The 20,118-nt window shown below is 38.6% G+C and overlaps 1 protein-coding gene across 1 annotated transcript in view; it reads right to left on the reverse strand.

Moving 5' to 3' along the window:
• The window catches only part of SOS2 (SOS Ras/Rho guanine nucleotide exchange factor 2), a 56,705-nt gene that overhangs the window by 20,274 nt on the left and 16,313 nt on the right, over positions 1–20,118 (reverse strand). Inside the window, exons 3-10 of the mRNA XM_034062013.1 lie at positions 19,106–19,237; positions 17,129–17,293; positions 16,268–16,471; positions 14,619–14,762; positions 9,487–9,597; positions 7,248–7,346; positions 2,720–2,847; positions 1,703–2,358 (exon numbers count right to left, since the gene is read on the reverse strand). Of these exons, the coding sequence (XP_033917904.1) occupies positions 1,703–2,358; positions 2,720–2,847; positions 7,248–7,346; positions 9,487–9,597; positions 14,619–14,762; positions 16,268–16,471; positions 17,129–17,293; positions 19,106–19,237 (1,639 nt within the window). The remainder of the gene's footprint in view (positions 1–1,702; positions 2,359–2,719; positions 2,848–7,247; positions 7,347–9,486; positions 9,598–14,618; positions 14,763–16,267; positions 16,472–17,128; positions 17,294–19,105; positions 19,238–20,118) is intronic.

The raw sequence follows: 20,118 nt of genomic DNA on the forward strand, positions 1-20,118 counted from the left end.
TATGAAGGCTTAAACTCCCTGGAGAGCTCTGCTCAACATCTTTAAGGGCTCCATATACAGGAACATGCTTGCAAGCTAAAAGTATTCATGCTCATTCAGTGATATGCTGCTGAGTTTGCATCTTAGTCCTGCACTGGCCTGTTCTGCTTCCATGTCACATCCACACTCACTCATCAGTACTATATACAACACATTAAAAGTAAATATTCCTCTTATCACTGAACAGGCAGGTAGAATCTGCTCTGCAGACAAGACCTGCGATTCTCTTAAAACGGGGGCTGCTACGCTGCTCTCCAACCTGTGTAGGTTCCTTTATAGTTTTTGTAATTAATTTATTTCTGTAAATGACACTCAATAAAACACAAAATACAAGCAATGTGCTGCTAACAGTGGCTCATGATTTAAATTCAAGAGTTTAACTCTGTATCTGCTACCTCCCATGGTATCCTGGTATCAACTGAGACTTCTCTAACATGACAGAGATCGTTCTGCAAATGCAGATCCTGTGTTCTGGAGCAAAGCCTGCTTCAGACACATCTCAAACTAACATAAACCTACAACAAACAAAAAGCACCACCAAGATCTGCTGAGAGTCCCTCCACATGCTATTAGTCATCAAAATGCCCTTGTGGAGGCTGAGGGAGAGGATTTTGTTAGTCTTGGCTCCAAACACTGGAAAAGGCACACAGAAACCCAAGAGGCAATACTTTCATTGAAGATTCCAAAGGGCAAAGTGGCAAGCACTTGTACTATAAAAACTGAAGTTACACTATCAAACTAGTATTTGAATAGATCAGTTCATTCAGGAAAAGTGCTTCCAACAAAAAAAGGAAGTTTCCAGGCCACCAAAACCCCTCACACTTTAGAAATGGATTACTTGGGACTCTCAGACACAACTGCAGATTACTTTCATACCAACTAGGTGCATCAACCTGAGCTTCAAGGTGGGAAATACTATTTTATTATGATTTTTTTAATACAATATATAGCTCCACACTATCTAGCCTTCAGTTTTACAAAAAGAATCACTTAAATACCAAGGAGTTTTGTAAAAAACATAAAGAAATTATTTTTTACTATTTGAGCAGTTTTACAAAACTTGCACACCACTTCCACCGGCATCTGTCAGCTTCACAGTGTTCCCTTCCACTGTGTGCTTTTCACCTCAAACCTAAGATCCAATATTTTCATCAACATTAGCACTTCACGTAACTACTTCAAGGTTTCATTTCTGTGGTTTTAAGATAGCATGTCATAAGGAAGTCTGAAAAATGCTAATTGTGATTTGCATCCTTTTCTACTAAGGGACTTCATGAAGCAGCAAGTTGAAGTCTGATAAATATAACCTCCAACCTTTTTCTTCCTCCAAAGTCACACAGCCTGTAACAGCACTTCTGCTTTAGCCATGGTAGTCTCAGGAAACATACTAGTGGCTCCTATTAGACACCTGTACTTTTTTTGAGGGGTACAGGGGAAAGGGGAGGGGAAGGATTTGCATACCCCAAGTTTTCTTACACCTTTGCTAGCAAAGCCGGTTGATCTAACAACAGATACTGGGCTTTATTTTTCTGCAAATCTTACTTTTGTTTAACTATACACAGAAAAAAATCCCCAAACTAACAAGAGATAAAAGGATTAATTTCATCACCCATACAACCATGACCTTTAAAAACATATATATAACAAATGTACAACAGGATACCTGCATACATATGGTACGTTAATCTTTCGATTAGTTTCACAACTGTTCCTCCTTTGATGATAGGAATGCCATTCCTGCTTTGCAAGTTGTCCTCAAAAACAATGTTATCTTCAGAGTCTTCCACTACAAAACGATAAACATTTGGGCTGGGCAACCTCAGTGGCTGTTCATTTTCTTCTTGCAGTAACACCGAATCAAGCATCCTATCAAGAGTACTGCGATACTGGAGGGAAATCAGAGCAGCCATCCAGTTACTCTTCTCTTCAGCAGACTTGGCAGCAAACAGTATACTGTTTTCATCTTTAGACACCAGTTCAAAAGCATGTTTATATTCAGATGTGTCATCTTTGTCAATAATCTGTATTTTCCTCATGACAATTTTTTCCTTCAGTCTATACTCAGCATTGCTGTAACCAGGAAGCCGTGACTGACCGTGATTAGTTTTACAGCTGATCATTAAACCATCAAAGAGAAAGATGTGGCGTTCATGTTTGGCTCCTATTTTCGTCAAGCTGCCTTCCATTATGAATTCATTACAGCACTGCCCAATATCTTTGCCTTCCCAGCCATCAATATTTTTCTGGATTTCATTCATTTTCTTGATGGCCAAGTGCTTGCTTCTTATTTGTCGGTGATAGAAGCGACAGACTGGCTCCCTTAAATGAATTTGAAAAAAAAGGTCATGATGGGCACATTCCACATTTGCCATTCCAAGAAATTAAAATCTCAAGTAAATTAATTATGTCTTTGTAATAAATATCCCTAACCAAGCTTACTGTTCCAAGTCATGCACTGTTTCGGCTAGGGAAGGGGTAAGATACTGACATTATTGACAGAAGTGGACCGTGAAGGTTTTGGGCTGCTACTCCGTTTACAATGAAAACTGGCATAAAGACATGCCTTGAAAAGGAAATACATACACGTTATCTAACAAGAAAAAAAATACAATTCCTTCCACATCATTTATCTCTTTCTCTGCCACCCCTGGGAAATCAGAGTAGTTTTGTGGACTATTACCCAGGCCGACGTCTTGGGGAGTGTTTGCTGTAAATGCGCTCCATGCTGCACTGCAGATTCAGAAGAGCAGTAATGGCCTGCTTTAAGCACTCTCGATCCTCTTCATCTTCACTGCATTCCTGCAATTGCTGTGAGAGAATAAACATTTTTTTTTCAGATCTAATCTGTAGAAGGCTGGAAGACCGACAGACATTCCTACACAGTGCTATCTACAGTACTCAATGAAGTCAGTGCCTTTAAGGCAATAAAAAACTATTACAAAAAGCACACTCAAAAAACCTAGCTATACATGTAGTCAAAACCACTTGTCAGATAGAAAAATCAGTAGATACTCAGTAGGAAAGAGCAGGTGGGAGTTTAGAAGGATAACCTTTTCCCCTTTTACAGAGAGCCAACACAAACTGTCAGATACTGTTTTTCCTGTTATCTTTTCAACCATGTCCAGTTTTTACAACTGATTTTATTAAATAGTTTGGAAGTTTGAAATGAGAATTAAATGCTGCCTCATGTAACTATGTGTTGTATTCCTTCAATGAGTAAATCTCAACATTTCAGAGCAAATTTTAAAAGATGGAATGACCAAGATTCTCTCTTTGCTTCTTACCCTTCTAAATTCTCATCTATTTCAAGAAGAAATGTCAATTTTGCATGGTGCAAACTAAAATAGTAAAAAAATCCTCTGAAATTAAAGATTTGTGACTAATAACAAAATACAGACAGTGAGAATTTACATATTTCCTTTTTATAGAGACTAGATCGGTCACCACCACTGGGCAGAAACCTCCTGAATGAGGAAATTCAACAAGCTTCTTATACGCTTGGCAGCAGTATGTTTTGAGCAAAGCCTGCTCACAGAATTCCTCTTTCTGGTTCCTTAAGGTGATCACTCCTAAAGTACTACCAATATAAATAAAGAAAATTTTTCTTTTTAATCCCTTTTATTCTCAAGATCTTACAAATCTTTTACAAGAAAATTTAAGCAAATAGATCATTGGGCAAAATCTAGACAATATGCCACACATTTTTGGCTAAAGTCTGTTTTGTCTACATACTTTTAAGAGAAATCTTACTTACAATCACTCAGCATGGCAGAAGCCTTCTTTTCCTTTCCCCACTATGTTCCCTCAGCAAGGATATGTGGCTTCCTCTAAAAGTAATTAAGAGAACAGGATTTGACCAGTTTGGTCCACTCTCTTAATGTAATTTATATTACTAAAAGTTTTATTTTTCACATGCCCAAACAATCTCCATCTTGCACATTAGAGAAATAGTTTCATGGCCAAAATTTTCTGAGAAGTTTAAGAGCTGAGGAACATTACAGGGAAGGGAAAAATAAGGCGTCTACCTGTGGAAACCCTTTTTCTCCTTACCTTTCCTCCACAGAAATGCAAAGGATATAAAAATGGTATGAAAAGATAACAAGTGCAAAATCCTAAATATGGGGAAAGCTACCAAGTCTGATGAAGTATTTTCTCCTCACAAATGCTGAGCAGAATTTCTTGCATCCCCTTTCCAAATGGAGCCATGTTTGGCAGTTAAGAGATATCAAATGGCATGTTTTGCTATTTTATTGTATTAAAAAGGAAGAAAAAAACCCCAACCAACCACAAACATTTATTTGTAAGTAATCTAATCCATGTCTACAATGTGATGCACAGATTCCTGAAGATCAGGCAGATCACCTGAAGTGTTACCTCATTCTCTGTAGTCACTGGACTAACATCTGGTTTTCCAAATGGCAGTTCCTAGTAGGCATTTTTCGACTTAAACAGCAGATGCAAAAGTGTACCATGATTGCTAGTCAGAGATGATATGTAAATCTTCAGAAGAGGGAAAAGTGGGTCTTGCTTATGTATTTGAAATACCAGTGATGACAAACTGGGAATATTAACCAAAAAACACCCTGCTTGTTAAAAAAATCACTGCTGTAAATTTGTTTTCAAACTACAACATAAAATTCAATTTTTAAACCTGCACCTAAAGCAATCTCAACAAAAGACTCCATAATTACCATTTTCCCCTACAGACTGGTATTTAAGATTTCTGCTCTGCTCATGCTTACAAAGTTAGAAGGATGTGAGACAGCCAAGTCTCAGCCTCTGCAGCTGAATTCTAATTCTATTAAGAAATCTTATATACTGTGGATAAAGGTCAAATTTAATCATTTTCACTACTAAATTCCCCAGTTAAAAAAGGCATTGCCTAATAGTCTTTCATGCAGCATGCTCATGTATTTTCCAAGTTAAAAGCAAACAAATAACAAGACGGTTTTGCCCTATCTGCCAGACTTTACTCTTCAAAGATATGAGAATATTTAAGAACATGCATATATAACCTCAGCCTATCAATATTATGATGAGAGGTATGAGTTTCAGTTCTTTGAACACTGGATTTTTTTTTGAAAGATGTCCTTATAGAAACTTAAGCTTTATGAAGGCAAACACTATACCTATATAATATATATATTATACTTGTATAATAGAAACAGTTTAGTAATCTAGAGAAAAATTCACTGACTGTTAGCATCACTAAATCATTTAGGTTAGAAAAGACCTTTAAGATCATCAAGTCCAACTGTTAACCCAGCACTGCCAAGATCATCACTAAACCATGTCCCTAAGCACCACACTACCTCTAGGGATGGTGACTCCAGCACCACCACTTCCCTGGGCAGCCTTTTCCAATGCTTGACAACAATTTGGGAGAAGAAATGTTTTCTAATATCCAATCTAAACCTCCCCTGAAGCACCTTGAGGCTGTTTCCTCCTGTCCTGTCACTTATTACTTGGGAGAAAGAAACCAACCCCCACCTCACTACAACCTCCTTTCAGGTGGAGAATTTGGGTTGTTTTGGGCTGGTTTGTTGTGCTTTCAGGGGTTGTTTACACTTTGTTAAATATTTTCTAAACTATTAATAGAAATGCTTAAAGATTTAAAATCTATTGAGCCCACTTAGATTTAAACCTTTCTACAAAATACTGGTAAACCATACATTGGAGATGTGTTGTTCATGGATCAAAACAAAACATCCTTATTTTTACTTAACTATATCAAGATACAGAAAAAAATCACAGCAGACATAATGAAAACAAGACTGAAATTGGAAAGAAAATAAAAAAAGGACTATGTGCCAGATGTTAACTATACATCTGGTCTTAATTGCAATTTTTTCCTTGAGATTAGAGAAAATTTTCTATTTTATTATACAAAATGTCTATGCTGCAAAGTTTCCTTTGTTTCCTTTATACAAGTAAATCATTTGAAATGCAAAGGAAGACCATACATCACACTGGTACAACACTGCTACAATCACTTTTTACAAAGAGAACTTAAAAGTGTAATCTCTGTTTCCATTTCAAAATGCCAGCTTATAGCCACAGGATATTTCATCTGTTTAAGTATATCCCAGTTAGTTAATAATTCACTTACTCTTATAAGCTTTACAAACTTTCCCAACACAAAGGGACAAACATTTTTTACAGTATCCTCAACTACTTGAAAAATACTTAAGAGATTTGAGCTTTTTAAAAGATCCTGCATTTTCTACAGCAACATTACTTTTTCTTATTCAGGAATGATTATTACAGATCTCAGATTTTAAATTTCTGCTGACCGCTGGCCTCTCTTGTCATAACTCACAGCAAAAACATTTGCTTGTAAACAAAAAGAAACACGCTCAGTTACTTTTTGGCTTTTACTTGTTACACCCAAGGGAAATATCTACTGATGTGAACCACCTTGCTAGTGCACATAACAATAAAGTATGTGCAAGTGATTTATGCTCAAACCAACAGAGGCTGTTCTAAAATAAGTAATGCCTCACTTGGCAAAACTGCTCATGAATGTGGACTAGATGCCAACCTAAACAACTTGTATGGGTTAGACCCCTGAAATATGTCCTACAGGAATAACTTTTTATCATCCGAATCAGAATTCCATAAAGCCTGACATTTCATCAGTGTCATTTTGTAGAAAGTAAGAAAATAATAGTGCTTATTTGAATTCCTACTCTATATGGAGAAAAGCGTGGTATGCTACAAAAATTGTATTTTCTGCTGTATCTCTTCCATTTAGGACTCAGGACAAATGGGTGAACATTAAGAATGGATAATTCTGATTCTGCTGAAAGGAAGTGCCTCCCCAACTCCCAAAATAAGATCAGCTGAGCTGCAACTGGAGTGTGATTTGAGCCTGAGAATACTGACTTGAATTATGTGTAGCTTTCCTCTGAATGGGAAAAAAATACAGAACTCAAGGAAATATAAATTATATTACAACTCAAGTTCAGTAAAGGTTTATTTAATAAAAGACAGTTACTTAAAATGTTCATATTGGAACAATAGATGCTTTTAAACATTGTCCAATACAATGTTACTTTTCAGACCTATACTAACCGGTGTCATATGAATGTTTTCGTATCTCTCAATATTCAGAAACAGTAAATAAAATCTAATCACCTACTGAAAAACTCAGATTCTCCACATTAAGAAATGTTTTTAGCAGGGAACAATAGTATGGCCTTATTTACCTGTAATAACTCAAAGTAGTGCAAACAATGATAGACGGGGATAAGCATGAGTCGTGGGAGGACATATCGTACAGCTTCTTTAAACCCTTCAGCAGTAGACTGAAAAGGGAAAATAAACATGATTATTACACTGAAATACTCAAAACAGGACAAGTTAGTACTGCTCCAAGCAAGATGGTTGTGCTAGAAACAACCAGAGTGCCCCCTCCATTCTACATTACACTATGTTTACATCATGTTTACACCTATTAGCAAGCAAGAACAGTGTAAGTTTGCAAAAAGGTTTCTGGCTAATGAAACTCATTATAAGATTCAGAGACACATAAATGCTCTAATATTAAGCAAACAGAACCTGTAAACACCAAACACCATCTTCAGGCACTGCAAGCAGACTTTTCCACCAATATGTTTTGATTTTGATGCATATGCACTAGTAAACCCATAGCTCTGAAAACACCACTAATTTCCACAAATACTGACACAATCTGTCTCCTTAAAACGGTAACCAGTTGGATGGTCCATATTTTTGCCAGAAACAGAAAATATAAGAAGCTAGAGGACTAAGTTACCCAGAAGTCATTTTACAAGCATCCTTTACTTCACGTATCACAATCTGTAGCACCTTTGTATTTCAGCACTTTCTGTAGAACTCAATTAATAGCATTAGTTCAAGGTGACAATGTCTTAAAATAATGCAGCACTTCAGACTAAGCAGCATGCCTTACTCCCAGTCAACAGCCACAACCCAGAAGGCAGAGAACACTTGACTGTATTTTGAAAAAAGCTCATACCCATTTCCAAAATAACATAGTTTGGAACTGGGTAAGGCCACATGTTTAGGGCTACAGTTTGCTGCAGAATTTAAAGCAAAGAGTGGAATGTTGAAGACCAGCCAGGACTCTCACAGACTCTGATAAACTTGTCACCGATTTCCCTCTAATGTCCTCTCCTCCCAGTTACGTATGCTGTGCTTCAATTTACATCCAGTATATCACAGAAATACAAAAGTCTCATCAAGTACTGAAGAAATTAGTATCTCCTCTTCCTCAGAAATGGAGAATCACAAGTCTATGACCCAGAAAATGAGTTAGATACTTTTTCCCATTCCTAGCATTTAACTAACACAATACTTCAGGTTGTAAGATGAGAGGTTTTCCCAAGGATGGCGAGCTCCTGCCATCTTCCATAGCAGAATAATTATTGAATGGAAACTGAATTATCTGATCTCCTTTTTGGAAATGACCTCTCCCCCTGTTTAAAACTTCTGGCTGCATTTCCCGCAATGGCCAGAGACAGCTCATACATTTCCATGACCTAGAGCTTGGATCTCCATCTTCATGCCACAGCTTGGAGGAATGTGAAGGAACATCCCTAGGAAAGCCCAAACCTTTCTATGGTGAGGAGAGTCAAAAAGAAGGCCAGATTCACTGTCAAATTACTTGATTACCAATTTAACATGGAATAGAGCTTCGGGCTTTAAATTTGCTAGGGAGGTAGGTAAAGGGCCGTACTTCATTCACCAAGCAGTATCTGAGTGAGATGTATCAGGCTTACTAAGCACTCATCATTGAAGAGGAAACACTCACCCTGAAGGAATGGCTCTGAGGAATCTCAGCTTGCAGAGACATGGGCCCCAGTGAACCCTACAACTAAGTGCTACTATAACCGATTTAGCTGGGAGAACCACTGACCGACCACTTGCTCTCTCACAGTGCATTTCTGAACACAAGCTCAGTCCCCTGAACAGTGGCCTTTAACATATGTGCCACATTGACAGAAGGAAGCGATAAACCACCAAAAATATACATTAACAAATCACATCTGATCTTTCTGGATAATTCTATCAAAGAAATGATTCAGGAAAAGCTGCCAGTCCCAGCCTAAATGCTGAACAAGGAGGCCTGGGATATGTATAGAAGAAAATAAAAAGATTGTGCCTGGATGCCTACGTTCGGCATTAAAAGGCAAATCAGAAATACAAGTGGTAGGTATGAGAAGTTACACTCTATTCTCAAGTAAAAGAGTCTGATGTGAGGACAATAAAAACTGCGAAAGGTGTATGGATGGCTCAGAGTTATATCCAATTCTTACACAAAGCAGCAAGAGTCCAAATATAACAAAACAGAAAGGTCAGAATCTAAAGGATATGGTCCTCAGTAACAAGTAAAAAATTACGAATGATTTTAAACCTTTGACATATGAGACCTAAAGCAATTCAGCATTTCTCATTTGCACTCACCTGAAAGTGGAGAGCAACAGCAGGTTTTGCCATTAAGTTATTAAAATGCTCATGAAATTGTGGAGAAAGAATATCCTGGGACAAGGTTTCATACGGATCAAACGCTTGCTCCTAAAGAAAACCAGAGAATTATACACACATATGAAGGATGCAAGATATTTCTGTCCCAGCTGGTACAATTAATTCGTTTAATAAGCTGATACATAAGCAGAACTTTTCAAGAGAAGACTGATTCTGCAAAACAACTTTTGAGTAAACCAAAGTAAACCTTTTTCACTTCTAAATTTGAGACATACATAACATTTTCTCAGCATTCCTCAATCTCACCATACTTATCACTAACACAGACATTGTCTTACTGAAGCAGTGGGAACTATGGGAAGTTCTTGCTTTCAGCCTACCCACATTTCACACTGACTGGTAATTTACCTCCTCTGACAATGAAGAATGACATTTCAGAAAGAAGTGCAGGACTCCCAACGTAAGACGTACATGGACCTGTTGGAGTGATTCCAGAGGAGGACATGAAGATGCTCAGAGGGCTGGAGCATCTCTGCTATGAAAACAGGCTGGGAGAGCTGGGATTGTTCAGCCTGGAGAAGGCCTCAGGAAGACGACTTTATAGCAGCTTCCAGCTATTCCTTGTCCAGGGCTGACAAGAAAGCTGGAGAGTGGCTTTCAACAAGGGTAGGGATACAGCAAGGGGGAACAGCTTTAAACTGACAGCAGGTAGGTTTACATTAGATATTAGGAAGAAGTTAATCCCTGTGAGGGTGCTGAGGCGCTGGCACAGGTTGCCCAGAGAAGCTGTGGCTGCCCCATCCCTAGCAGTGTTCAAGGCCAGGTTGGATGGGGCTTGGAGCAACCTGGTCTGGTGGAAGGTGTCCTCACCCATGGCAGAGCATTGGAACTGGATGAACTTGAAGGTCCTTTCCAACCCAAACCATTCTAGGATTATCTAATTCTATGATAAAGATGAACCACCATTTCAGGGTATATCACATAAGAATGGTCAGTCACAAGCACGGGACTGCTACACACTTTTCTGGCCATGTTGGAAGGCTGGGAAAAATACCTTGCTCTGGGACAAAGCAGCCTCAGAGGAAAGTCCTCTGAGGACACCACAGGTTTCAGCTGCAAAAATTACAACTGGATGGAGTATCTGACTATGACTCTGTAGTACCAACTACAGCAGGGTGGGATGAAAACCTAACTACATGAATCTCTGCAGGAATAATTTATGACTGCTCATAGATCACTGGCTCCAAAGCCTGTCAGGCTGTTCCCGACTCTGCAGATTCACTGGGCTGAATCACTCATGAATCACCGGGTTATTCAGTGCTGATGGCACGGTGCCCAGAATAAGCACATACCTCTTTTCACCTTAATGGCAAAGTGCTTGTCAGAATAGAAGCTACAAAATTTGGGAGTACCAAATGCCACAGAGACTCATCTGAAAACTCAGTCTTCCATTTGCAGAGGGTCCAGGGGATTTTCCACCTTACTCATGTGGCAGCTGCAATTAAACTCTTTGTGGGGAGGAGAGGCACGGAATGCACTCTCTTTTCATATGCAAATTGAAATCATCTCCTCATCAAGTTCTAATCACCGCTGTCCATTCGCATTAGATTGTATCTGGGAGTGGGATGAAAGGGAGAAGGTTTGGCACTTTAGCAGCTGAACAGAAATGATTGAAGACTTTCTAACTGAACAGTCTGGTTTTCTTTAGCTGAATCTGTAACCACTCTGCGGCCTGTTTGTTTACTCCATGACTACCCACTACCTGCAAGCATGCAGTACAGGGGTCATATTTTACAAGATCCAATTAATAACAGGGGCCTGTAACACTACATATACAGTTCCTCTTTGCCATACTAACCAAGAAGAAATCAACATAAACATCTGCAGAAGCAGAAAGTCAGCCATGGAGTGCGGGTTCAGCTGCATCCAGAGGTAGTAAGTAGGAATAGACAGATGGTTGCAGCTGATCCACAAGGTCCTCTGCACCACAGGACACAAGAAGAGAGTGGGGCTGGAACTACTACTCAGAAATGTAACTTTGCATTTGCATGCAAACCTCCTGGGGGTGCCAGACCAACACACAGAACTGCTTGTGGGAAAGGACCTTCAAGACCATCCAGTCCCAACCTCCTGCCATGGTCAGGGACACCTTCCACTAGACCAGGTTGCTCCAAGCCCCGTCCAACCTGGCCTTGAACACTGCCAGGGATGCGGCAGCCACAGCTTCTCTAGGCAACTTCTGCCCCTCACAGGGAAGAACTTCTTCCTAATAGCTAATCTTAATCTACTCTCTGTCATTTTAAAGTCATTCCCCCTTGTCCTGTCCCTACATGTCCTACATATTTGCTCTGTGCTGTCTTTTTAAACTTTTTACTGCATTTTGGAAGTGTTTTCAGTTTCTTCAACTCAGGCTTTAATCAGGATTTCAAGGTTTTTTGTTTGATTTTTGAACATAAGTTTGAAACAAACCTCGAGTTATCTTCCCAAGGAGACTAACTAAAAAATAAATAAATAAATGGGGGAGGGTTATACTTGCAAGGTTGCAAAAGTTACTGAAATATGGAGATGTTAACTGACACCCCTTTAAGTTATCTTAATGCAGCACATAGTCATGGATTGGTGTTTGTAGGTTTCATCAGCCCCTTTCCCTGCAGTGCACTGATTTCCACCTTTTTTGCTTTGCTTTTGGAAACCTAAAACTTCTGTGGAAACGTAAATACCAGCATAACAAATTTATAATGTAGTGATAATAACCTTGCTTTACTACCTGCCTTCTGAAAACCACTTCAAAGTAGGTACAAAGACCCTCTGCCCTCGGTTCTGAGGCTCCCCTGGCACTACCTGAACATCATGAAAGAGATTACCTCAGGCAATCATTAAAACATGTTGTAGTGGTTAGAACTGCAAGTTACCACCAAATAAATGTTTTTCCAGGACATGAAAAAATATTCATTTCCCACTCATATGTGTCAGGCATCAAGTGATTTAATTTCCTCCACACCAGAAAAAAATCTTATTTTCCCCATACTTCCTTATCTCAAGAACGGTATTTATGTTTAAGCCTTCCAGAGAAGGGTACAGAAAAATAAAGCACAACACTCCAGTTTGCACGAGTTGTTTGTTTTTAATTATCCTTCCACATAAGCTGAAGGACCTTTATAATGGAAACACTAAGAGAACAAGCCTGGCAGTAAGATAGGCAGAACAAATAAACACTTCACTTTCCTATCACCCTTTAATGATCCCTCTTGCAAATACACACAGAAAGATGACCCCAGCGTGTGAGATGATCAAATGTACAGCCTAGTTATTAAGTTGGTCTTACTCCATATTAACTGAATTATGATAGTCAAACTTACTATCTATATAAAAAGGCTTGAATAATCTGTTCTTCATTTCCTAATAAGTTTTTCAGTGAATAAAAATCAGGTGAGATTTTTTACTCATTGAAAAAGATTTGTTTCCCTTGAAGCACAGGATGCCTAAAAGTAGCTTTTTCAATAAACTGAGATATGCATGTTTTCCAGGAATTGTGCTGTTCTATCCCAAATTTTAAGTCTTTTTTCAACTTTAATATAAACTACTTAAATTCATTGTTCAACTGCTTCTCCTTACCATTATATAAGCAATTATGCCTTAATAACTGATGAGCTAAGATCTAGGCAATTGAACTTTCCTATTGATATGTCGTGAGTGCTTTACTGAAGCAGCGCCACAAAAACTTTATGGTATGTTCATAAGTGCGCAGCACATGGGCTGTAGCATCCACGTTCTTCACACCCACAACAATGTAATCATTTTCCAAATGGTGCATTCATGCAGTCCTCAGATTTAAAAAACCAAAATTAGATGTAAAAGCGAAATGGAAGTTTTATCGATTCCTATTTTCTTTATAAATATCATAATTTTAAGATAAAACCCATAAACTTCACATTCACCATGTGATTCATGTGAGAGATTCTCTCTCAGGCCACAGTACTTCATTTGACTTCCTCTTAAATAGTCAATGATTACCTGTACATTTGGTGCAAAAAACCTGTGGTCAACAGATCCATCAAGAAAAAGTAGACTCCATTCAAACATGTTCAGAGACAGCAGGTCTCCACATTCAGCTCAGTAATTTGTTCCCAGGTAGCTCCCCTGACAATTAAAAAGTTGTGGTGTATTTCTACTGATCTGTCCTCTTGTCTTTCAGAAACAGCTCTTTTTGCTGCGCACCTCTCTGCTGCATTCAAGAGTAATTTGGTACTCTATTTTCAGGACACATACATACTTATCCTGATCTGAGTAAGCAGAGATACATACTTCTTCAAAACTTTAGTTTTGTGACTCTTCTGTAGTCCTTCCAGTATTTCAATGGCCATCAAAATAAATTAAAAAAAAAATTTAAAAAGCCCAACAAAACTGACAAAATAATTGTTACTAATGTTTCAGCATGAGCCACACCAAATCCGTACACAGTGTCTTCCCTTATTTCTTCTCTTTAGTATCTATTTCACAGGTCAATGGGTATCAATGGCACTTCTACTGCACTACTGAACCATAAGCTTCTGTTCAGCTGCACATCTGTTTTGATACTTCATTCTTTCCTAGAGCCACTGCTTTGCAGAGATATTTCCCATTCCAGATGTACAAAAATGCATTTACCTGAATTAAAAACACATTTTGTTTGACTCAGCTCACTGTCCAGAGTAACACAAGCCACTCGCCTTGTAGATCTACATCCAACTGCTATGATTTTGGGGTAGCCCTGCTCCTGACACCAATGCCTACAAATCAGGCATGCCTACTTTCTTTCAGTAAGCAATCACAGGTAGTTACTTTTCAAATCCACATCCATCCCTACAGGGTGGCAGCAATTAATTCCCACTCTAAAATAAGATTTTAGTTTTGCGCTTACCTGCTTGGTATTGTTTCTGTGACAGGCAGAAAACACACTATAACTTACCTACTAAAGAATGGGTAGGGAAAATCTCTCTTCAGAGCTTACTAAAAGGACATTTTACAACTGCAGATTTATCAGAGATCCCAGTCATGACCAAAAGTTTAGTAAGAAAATAAAACAATCGGTGATTAAAACCAAACAAAGAACCACCAACAAACCACCGTACCTCTGCAAGATCCTCAAAGCAGCTGCCAGCCAGAGGATGAGGGCTACTTTCATCAGTCATTTCAACAGTATCCTCAATCAATCCCAAAAGCTTCACTGTCAACTCATGAATATCTGAAATGTTGCTAAATATCACATCAATATCCTGCAAACATAAAACGTGTTGTAGTAGTGTTTATAATTATTTATGTTGCTTATGTAAATACTGGAGCATTTTTTGTGAAGTCTGGACCAAGAGGTAAAGTGGAGAGAAGCCAACAAAAAGTTAGGAAAAAGTTAAATTACTTGGTCTTGCCAGGCCTACAGGCTTGCCTGGGCCCATCCAGCTTTGCACAATCCTACCCAAGTGAAAGAAGGCGAACCATCCTTCCCAGGCCAGAGCAGAGCGGCACCAGTCACCATACATGCTATTCAATGCTTTGAACAGAAATGCCTGGCCTTTTCAATCACAATTCACAGCTTTTATTTTCCCCTCTGCTGGTTCTTGTTTCTCAGAACACAACGGGAAGGAGGCAATTTAAAGCAGCTCCAAGGTCAGATCCTCTAAAGTGCAGGTAAAACTAAAGCAGCTTTTGGGCTACTTTAGTAGAATACTACCTGGGCACAGAGGAGGAATCAGCATTTTCCTCTTCCAAATTCTACTTTGGATTTTTCAAAGCCAACACCACAAACACACTCAACTAGGCAGCCCTTCTAATGACCTGCATTCTTCTTCTGACCCCTCTGAAACACACTTCTCAGAAGCCTTCTCTGTCCCAACCTTACACTGCAGAGCTTGCTTGACCTCCTGCCAGCGCCAAGACCATGGCAACCTCTTCGTGGGAACAAGCAATCTCAAAATTTCTCATACCCATTCCCATATAACAAAAGAATATTCGTCAGCTCCAAAATATTCCTTCCTTCTCTTCCCATCACCTTCATTTGAATTCTGTCCCCACATTTGCACAATTCTCTGATACCCTATCAGCTACTGAGGAACCGCTACACCGGCTGTGATGGGAGTGTCTCCTGCTTCCTCTCTTAACCTGTGTTAACATCACCTAAGTTCTGCTAGCCTGGTCTCTTTCTCCTTTGTCCCAAAGGAAGGATTCACTAATCTCTTACAATTACTTCTCTTACAAGAGCTGTTCTAAACTCCTGCATCCTGAAAACCAAATTTACCACACATAGAATTTCAAGCAAATATTTCGATCATTTATCGAATGGGAACTCCATTCATGGTCAGTCTCACACCATAGAATCCAGAGCCAAGGGCTGTCTTGTAGTTTCTGCAGATAGGGGTGCACTGGAGTAGACTTCCAATGTCAATTCAAGCATTCATTTGCATTCAATGTACATGCAGGTAGGTAACTGTTCATTTTTATGTTAAGCAAAAGTGTAGCTATCACCTATATGACCAAAGGAATTCAGCTATTGCTGGCATCTGACAGGGAATCATGTCCATTAAGCTTCACACTGAGAGTAGCACTCTTCATACTACTAATGGCAGTTCCTCTATTTTATTTCATATACAGACAACACTCATTATGCACTGACATATAATAAATCAAATTTAATTTCATGTCCAACACAGTTAATGCAAAATTGATACGTTATGGCTTCTAATGGAGCTAATAGCATTACACATCAATAACCTATTAAAGGACTTACATTAGGTGTGAACAATTTTCTGTTTGATAGGAAAGCTTCCCGAAATACTTTTATTATCAGATTCAACTCCCGCAGATATTGCCTTTCTTCTACAATTTCATTTCTCACTAGGTCATAGTAGTTGAGCTCCCCAGAAGAAGAGGGCTCATCTTCACAGAGAGAAACCAAACCAATGTCATCCTGATCAAACATATCCATCAAAACCTAGCAAAAAAAAAAATAAGATTACACGAAGGCTGATTTTTACACTTGGCTCAAGCTCAGCTATTTTCAGTGTGTTCAGAGAAATCCTTTGAGTTTTTAACACAATACTTTCTGTGATCACTTTCACAAGGGAGTAATATTTAAACTTTGGCAGCAGAAGGCTGGATCACTTGCCAAAGCCATTTTCCCCTTTGTAAGTTAGTAAGACCTAGAAAACAAGTTACGATTCATGCAGAATCAACTTTGAAAACAAGGTATCTTGTATAAGCCTTTGACAAAACACTCCTGATAAAGATAAAATTAAACAAAAATGTTTCTTATTTTAATAAGGATGAAAACTAAAGGTCTTTTCTGTATTACACAGAAGGAAAGAGCTGTCATGACAAAGCAACATCAGGAGGACAGTAACACAGCAGAGACATAAAGGACAATAATATTTTCTGTCCTTGCATTGTTTTGTAAGTACTACTACTGTTCCAAAACTTAACAGTCCTAACTTAAGCTTCAGTCTTTACTGTGACAGGTGTGGCATGTATAAGGGGAGAAGCTTCTGGATATGAGTAAGAACAGTCTTCCCCCCTATCCTACTTTGGATATATCTCCTAAAAAAAACCCAAAATAACTCTAGTATCTATCACTTTAACCCCAACTCCTTACCTTATCAGCACACATTGAGACTTTAATGTCCTGCTGGGAGATCTCAAAGTGTCGTATATTAAAAACATAGTTTCCAGCCAGCTTTAAAATGTCAGCTGAGATGTATTCTAAGACAGCCACAATATAGAGAGAGACATGATAATCCACCTTATAACCTAGGACCTCCTGCAAAAGCAAGACAGAAAATAAAGTTCTTTATTCCAGAAATTCATTCAGAATGACAATTAACACTGAAGTTTTTGCTGAAATTGATCTTGTCTGTGCTGACAATTTACTGTAATGTAACAGCCAGGGCAAAAGTCATCAAATGGAAAATTGAGCAGCTGCCTCAAAGGAAATCCTTGCAAATATTTCCTTGTGCTATTTTGCCATACACTGACAGATGAAAAGCTACAGAACATTCAATAATACTTCCTCAAAAAATGACAGCCCTAAAAATAAGGTTCCTTCAAGGAAGGGACTTCACTGGAACCACTTTTGTACTTAGATTTTAGTTTATTATCTATGCTTACTGCACAACTGGCCCTGATCTGCAGTCTTCAGAAAAGAGTATGCTTCATTTTGAATTGTTCTCAGTGGAAAAAGTTATCTTTCATGAAATTACAGACTGTATGTTCAATGTGTTACTTGCTGTGATCCATTTTACATGGATCCTTTACATCTGGCTAAACAACTAAGCTATCTGCACCTATGCATTCCATAAAACAATTAAACCTTAATAATCAAAGTCTGAACAGAAAAAAACAGGATGAATATTTCACATTCTTCTTGTAATACATGCTCCATGTTCTGCAAAGCATACACTGTGTGGCCTTTCATTTGTGACAGGACCATCAGGAATAAGTACAGATAAAGCCTGTGAACAGTCCTCTTCTTACTGCATTTTGATGTACCGTATGAAAAACAGAATCTGTGCCTATACTGACACACCTCTACACCAGAATTCATAGAAGAAAGGCAGTGTTGTTGCCTACAGAGGTCTTATTTAATACTTTTCTCTCCTAACGTCTCTTCCCCTCTCATTAAGTCGCAAACTGAGACACTATATACAAGAACAGTGACTAGACCTGAAGAAGTGCTTTAATTTCTGTTTATGCTTGAATAGTGTTTTCTCAATACAGCTGGAAACTCTGGTACAACAATGCCACTGCTAGATAAAAGCTTTTTTAAAGCTATGAATAAAAAGCAAAAGCAATAAAAAAAGGAAACAACAAAAAGGAGCAACGTCTAAATCAGCCTGAATCTGTTGATTCAACACTGATTTTAAAGTGATTAAATGCTGATTTAAAAATTACAGTACTGTTTTATAATTAAAAAAAACAACCAAAACCAAAACTCTACAGGGGCTCGGTATGAATCCATGTTTACGGTGTGGCATTAAATCCTCATTGTAAGCTGGGAGCTCTATACATGTTGTAAGTAACACGACATCTAAGAACCAAGATGACCACTCTTCCCCTCGAAACCCACCAACAAGAAAGTCTGTATTTGATCTTTTGTTAACACTTTTGCAGAGCTATTATTTTAAAACCAGGGCATCAGTGATATTCAACAGTAACTGAAAAGTCTTTGATACACATCTTAAGTTGACAGTATACAAGGAACAGGATCTACTTGTTCTCTCTTCTTCTATTTTGGCTTCTGCAACATTTTGAAACAAATAAAGGTGTCAAAAGAGTGCTACAGAAGTAGGTAAGGTATTTGAGTTTGTTTAGGGTTTCTGTTAAAAACTAACTAATCATATTTCAAAGTAGAGTAACATATTAACACACTACTGTCTAGAACATGACGAATTTAGGGATCTACTTTTATTACACACTACAACATACTTTTCCTGTTTTACTGCGACTCTACTCTTCTAGCTAATATGAGAAACTGCCCTAATTTCACACAAATTAAACAGTCATGCTGGAGAGCTAAAATACAGCTGTGTGCGGCTGACAGAAGCAGCTGTCATCAGGTTGTCGGTTTAAGTACCTTTAATAAAGGGTGTATTTTGTCCACAGGTAGCAAGAGAGGGTTTCTTCTTTTTCGTTTCTCTATAGCAGACTGTGCATCAGCAATTGCCCACTTGTCTATTGGATGAGGAAATGTCTTTTGAACTCGCTCCTGTCCAAACATAAAGAGTGCACTTAGATTAACTGCAGTAATCACAGAGAAGTTAGAAAAAACAAGAGCAAATTACTTCCCCTAAAGTATAGACAACTATTCTCCTCCTCAGTGTTTGCAACACACTTTCCTAACTGTTCTCTCCTTCTTACCCAACTCAGCTTCACTCTTTTCCATGATCCCAAACAACCTCCCTTCCGTAAACACAAACTCATTCAAATCTCCTAAAAAAACTGCTCTACGATCTTTACGTCACAGGAGCAGCAAGAAACCTCAGCTGAGAGCAGGAGCCCAAAATATAAACAACATCAGGAAGTACCAAACAGTCTGCAGTCTAAATGAAGAAAAAAAAAACAACCCACAAGTCAGTATTGTTCCTATTTCACACGAGAGTGTAACTTGCTCTGCATAGGTCAACTTGATGGCAGAAATGAGAAATGAGAAAAGTGCAAGATCTTCTAACTGGGAGAAGGACTGCAATTCATGAAAAGGGCCGGCTGTAACACTGGACTCCTTGAGCCCATACAGGAGCATCTTCCTCACTACGCAGCCAACCACAGTGGGTAGTTTGCACCTTCCACCACGACGGTAAACAATATGCAATTTCAGGTTACTTTTATACAGATTCCCATTTCAACAGCTGCTATATGAACAGGCAAGATGACCCCCACAACAGAACAAACTACTTTGGGCAGTGGTCCCACATTTCAGCAGCCCCCAGGCTACACATGTGTAAGATCCCAGTCATGCTTTCCATGAAGCTCTCCAGGGCTGTGATCTGGGAATTAAAATCTGAAATAATGAGTTTAAACTGAACTCAGATGACTGCTTAAGTGACTTTGGAAAAACAGTGGGTTTAAGTTAGCTCAGGGGGAGGAGCA

This window comes from Melopsittacus undulatus, chromosome 4 (genome assembly GCF_012275295.1).
Source record: "Melopsittacus undulatus isolate bMelUnd1 chromosome 4, bMelUnd1.mat.Z, whole genome shotgun sequence".
NCBI classification, from domain to species: domain Eukaryota; kingdom Metazoa; phylum Chordata; class Aves; order Psittaciformes; family Psittaculidae; genus Melopsittacus; species Melopsittacus undulatus.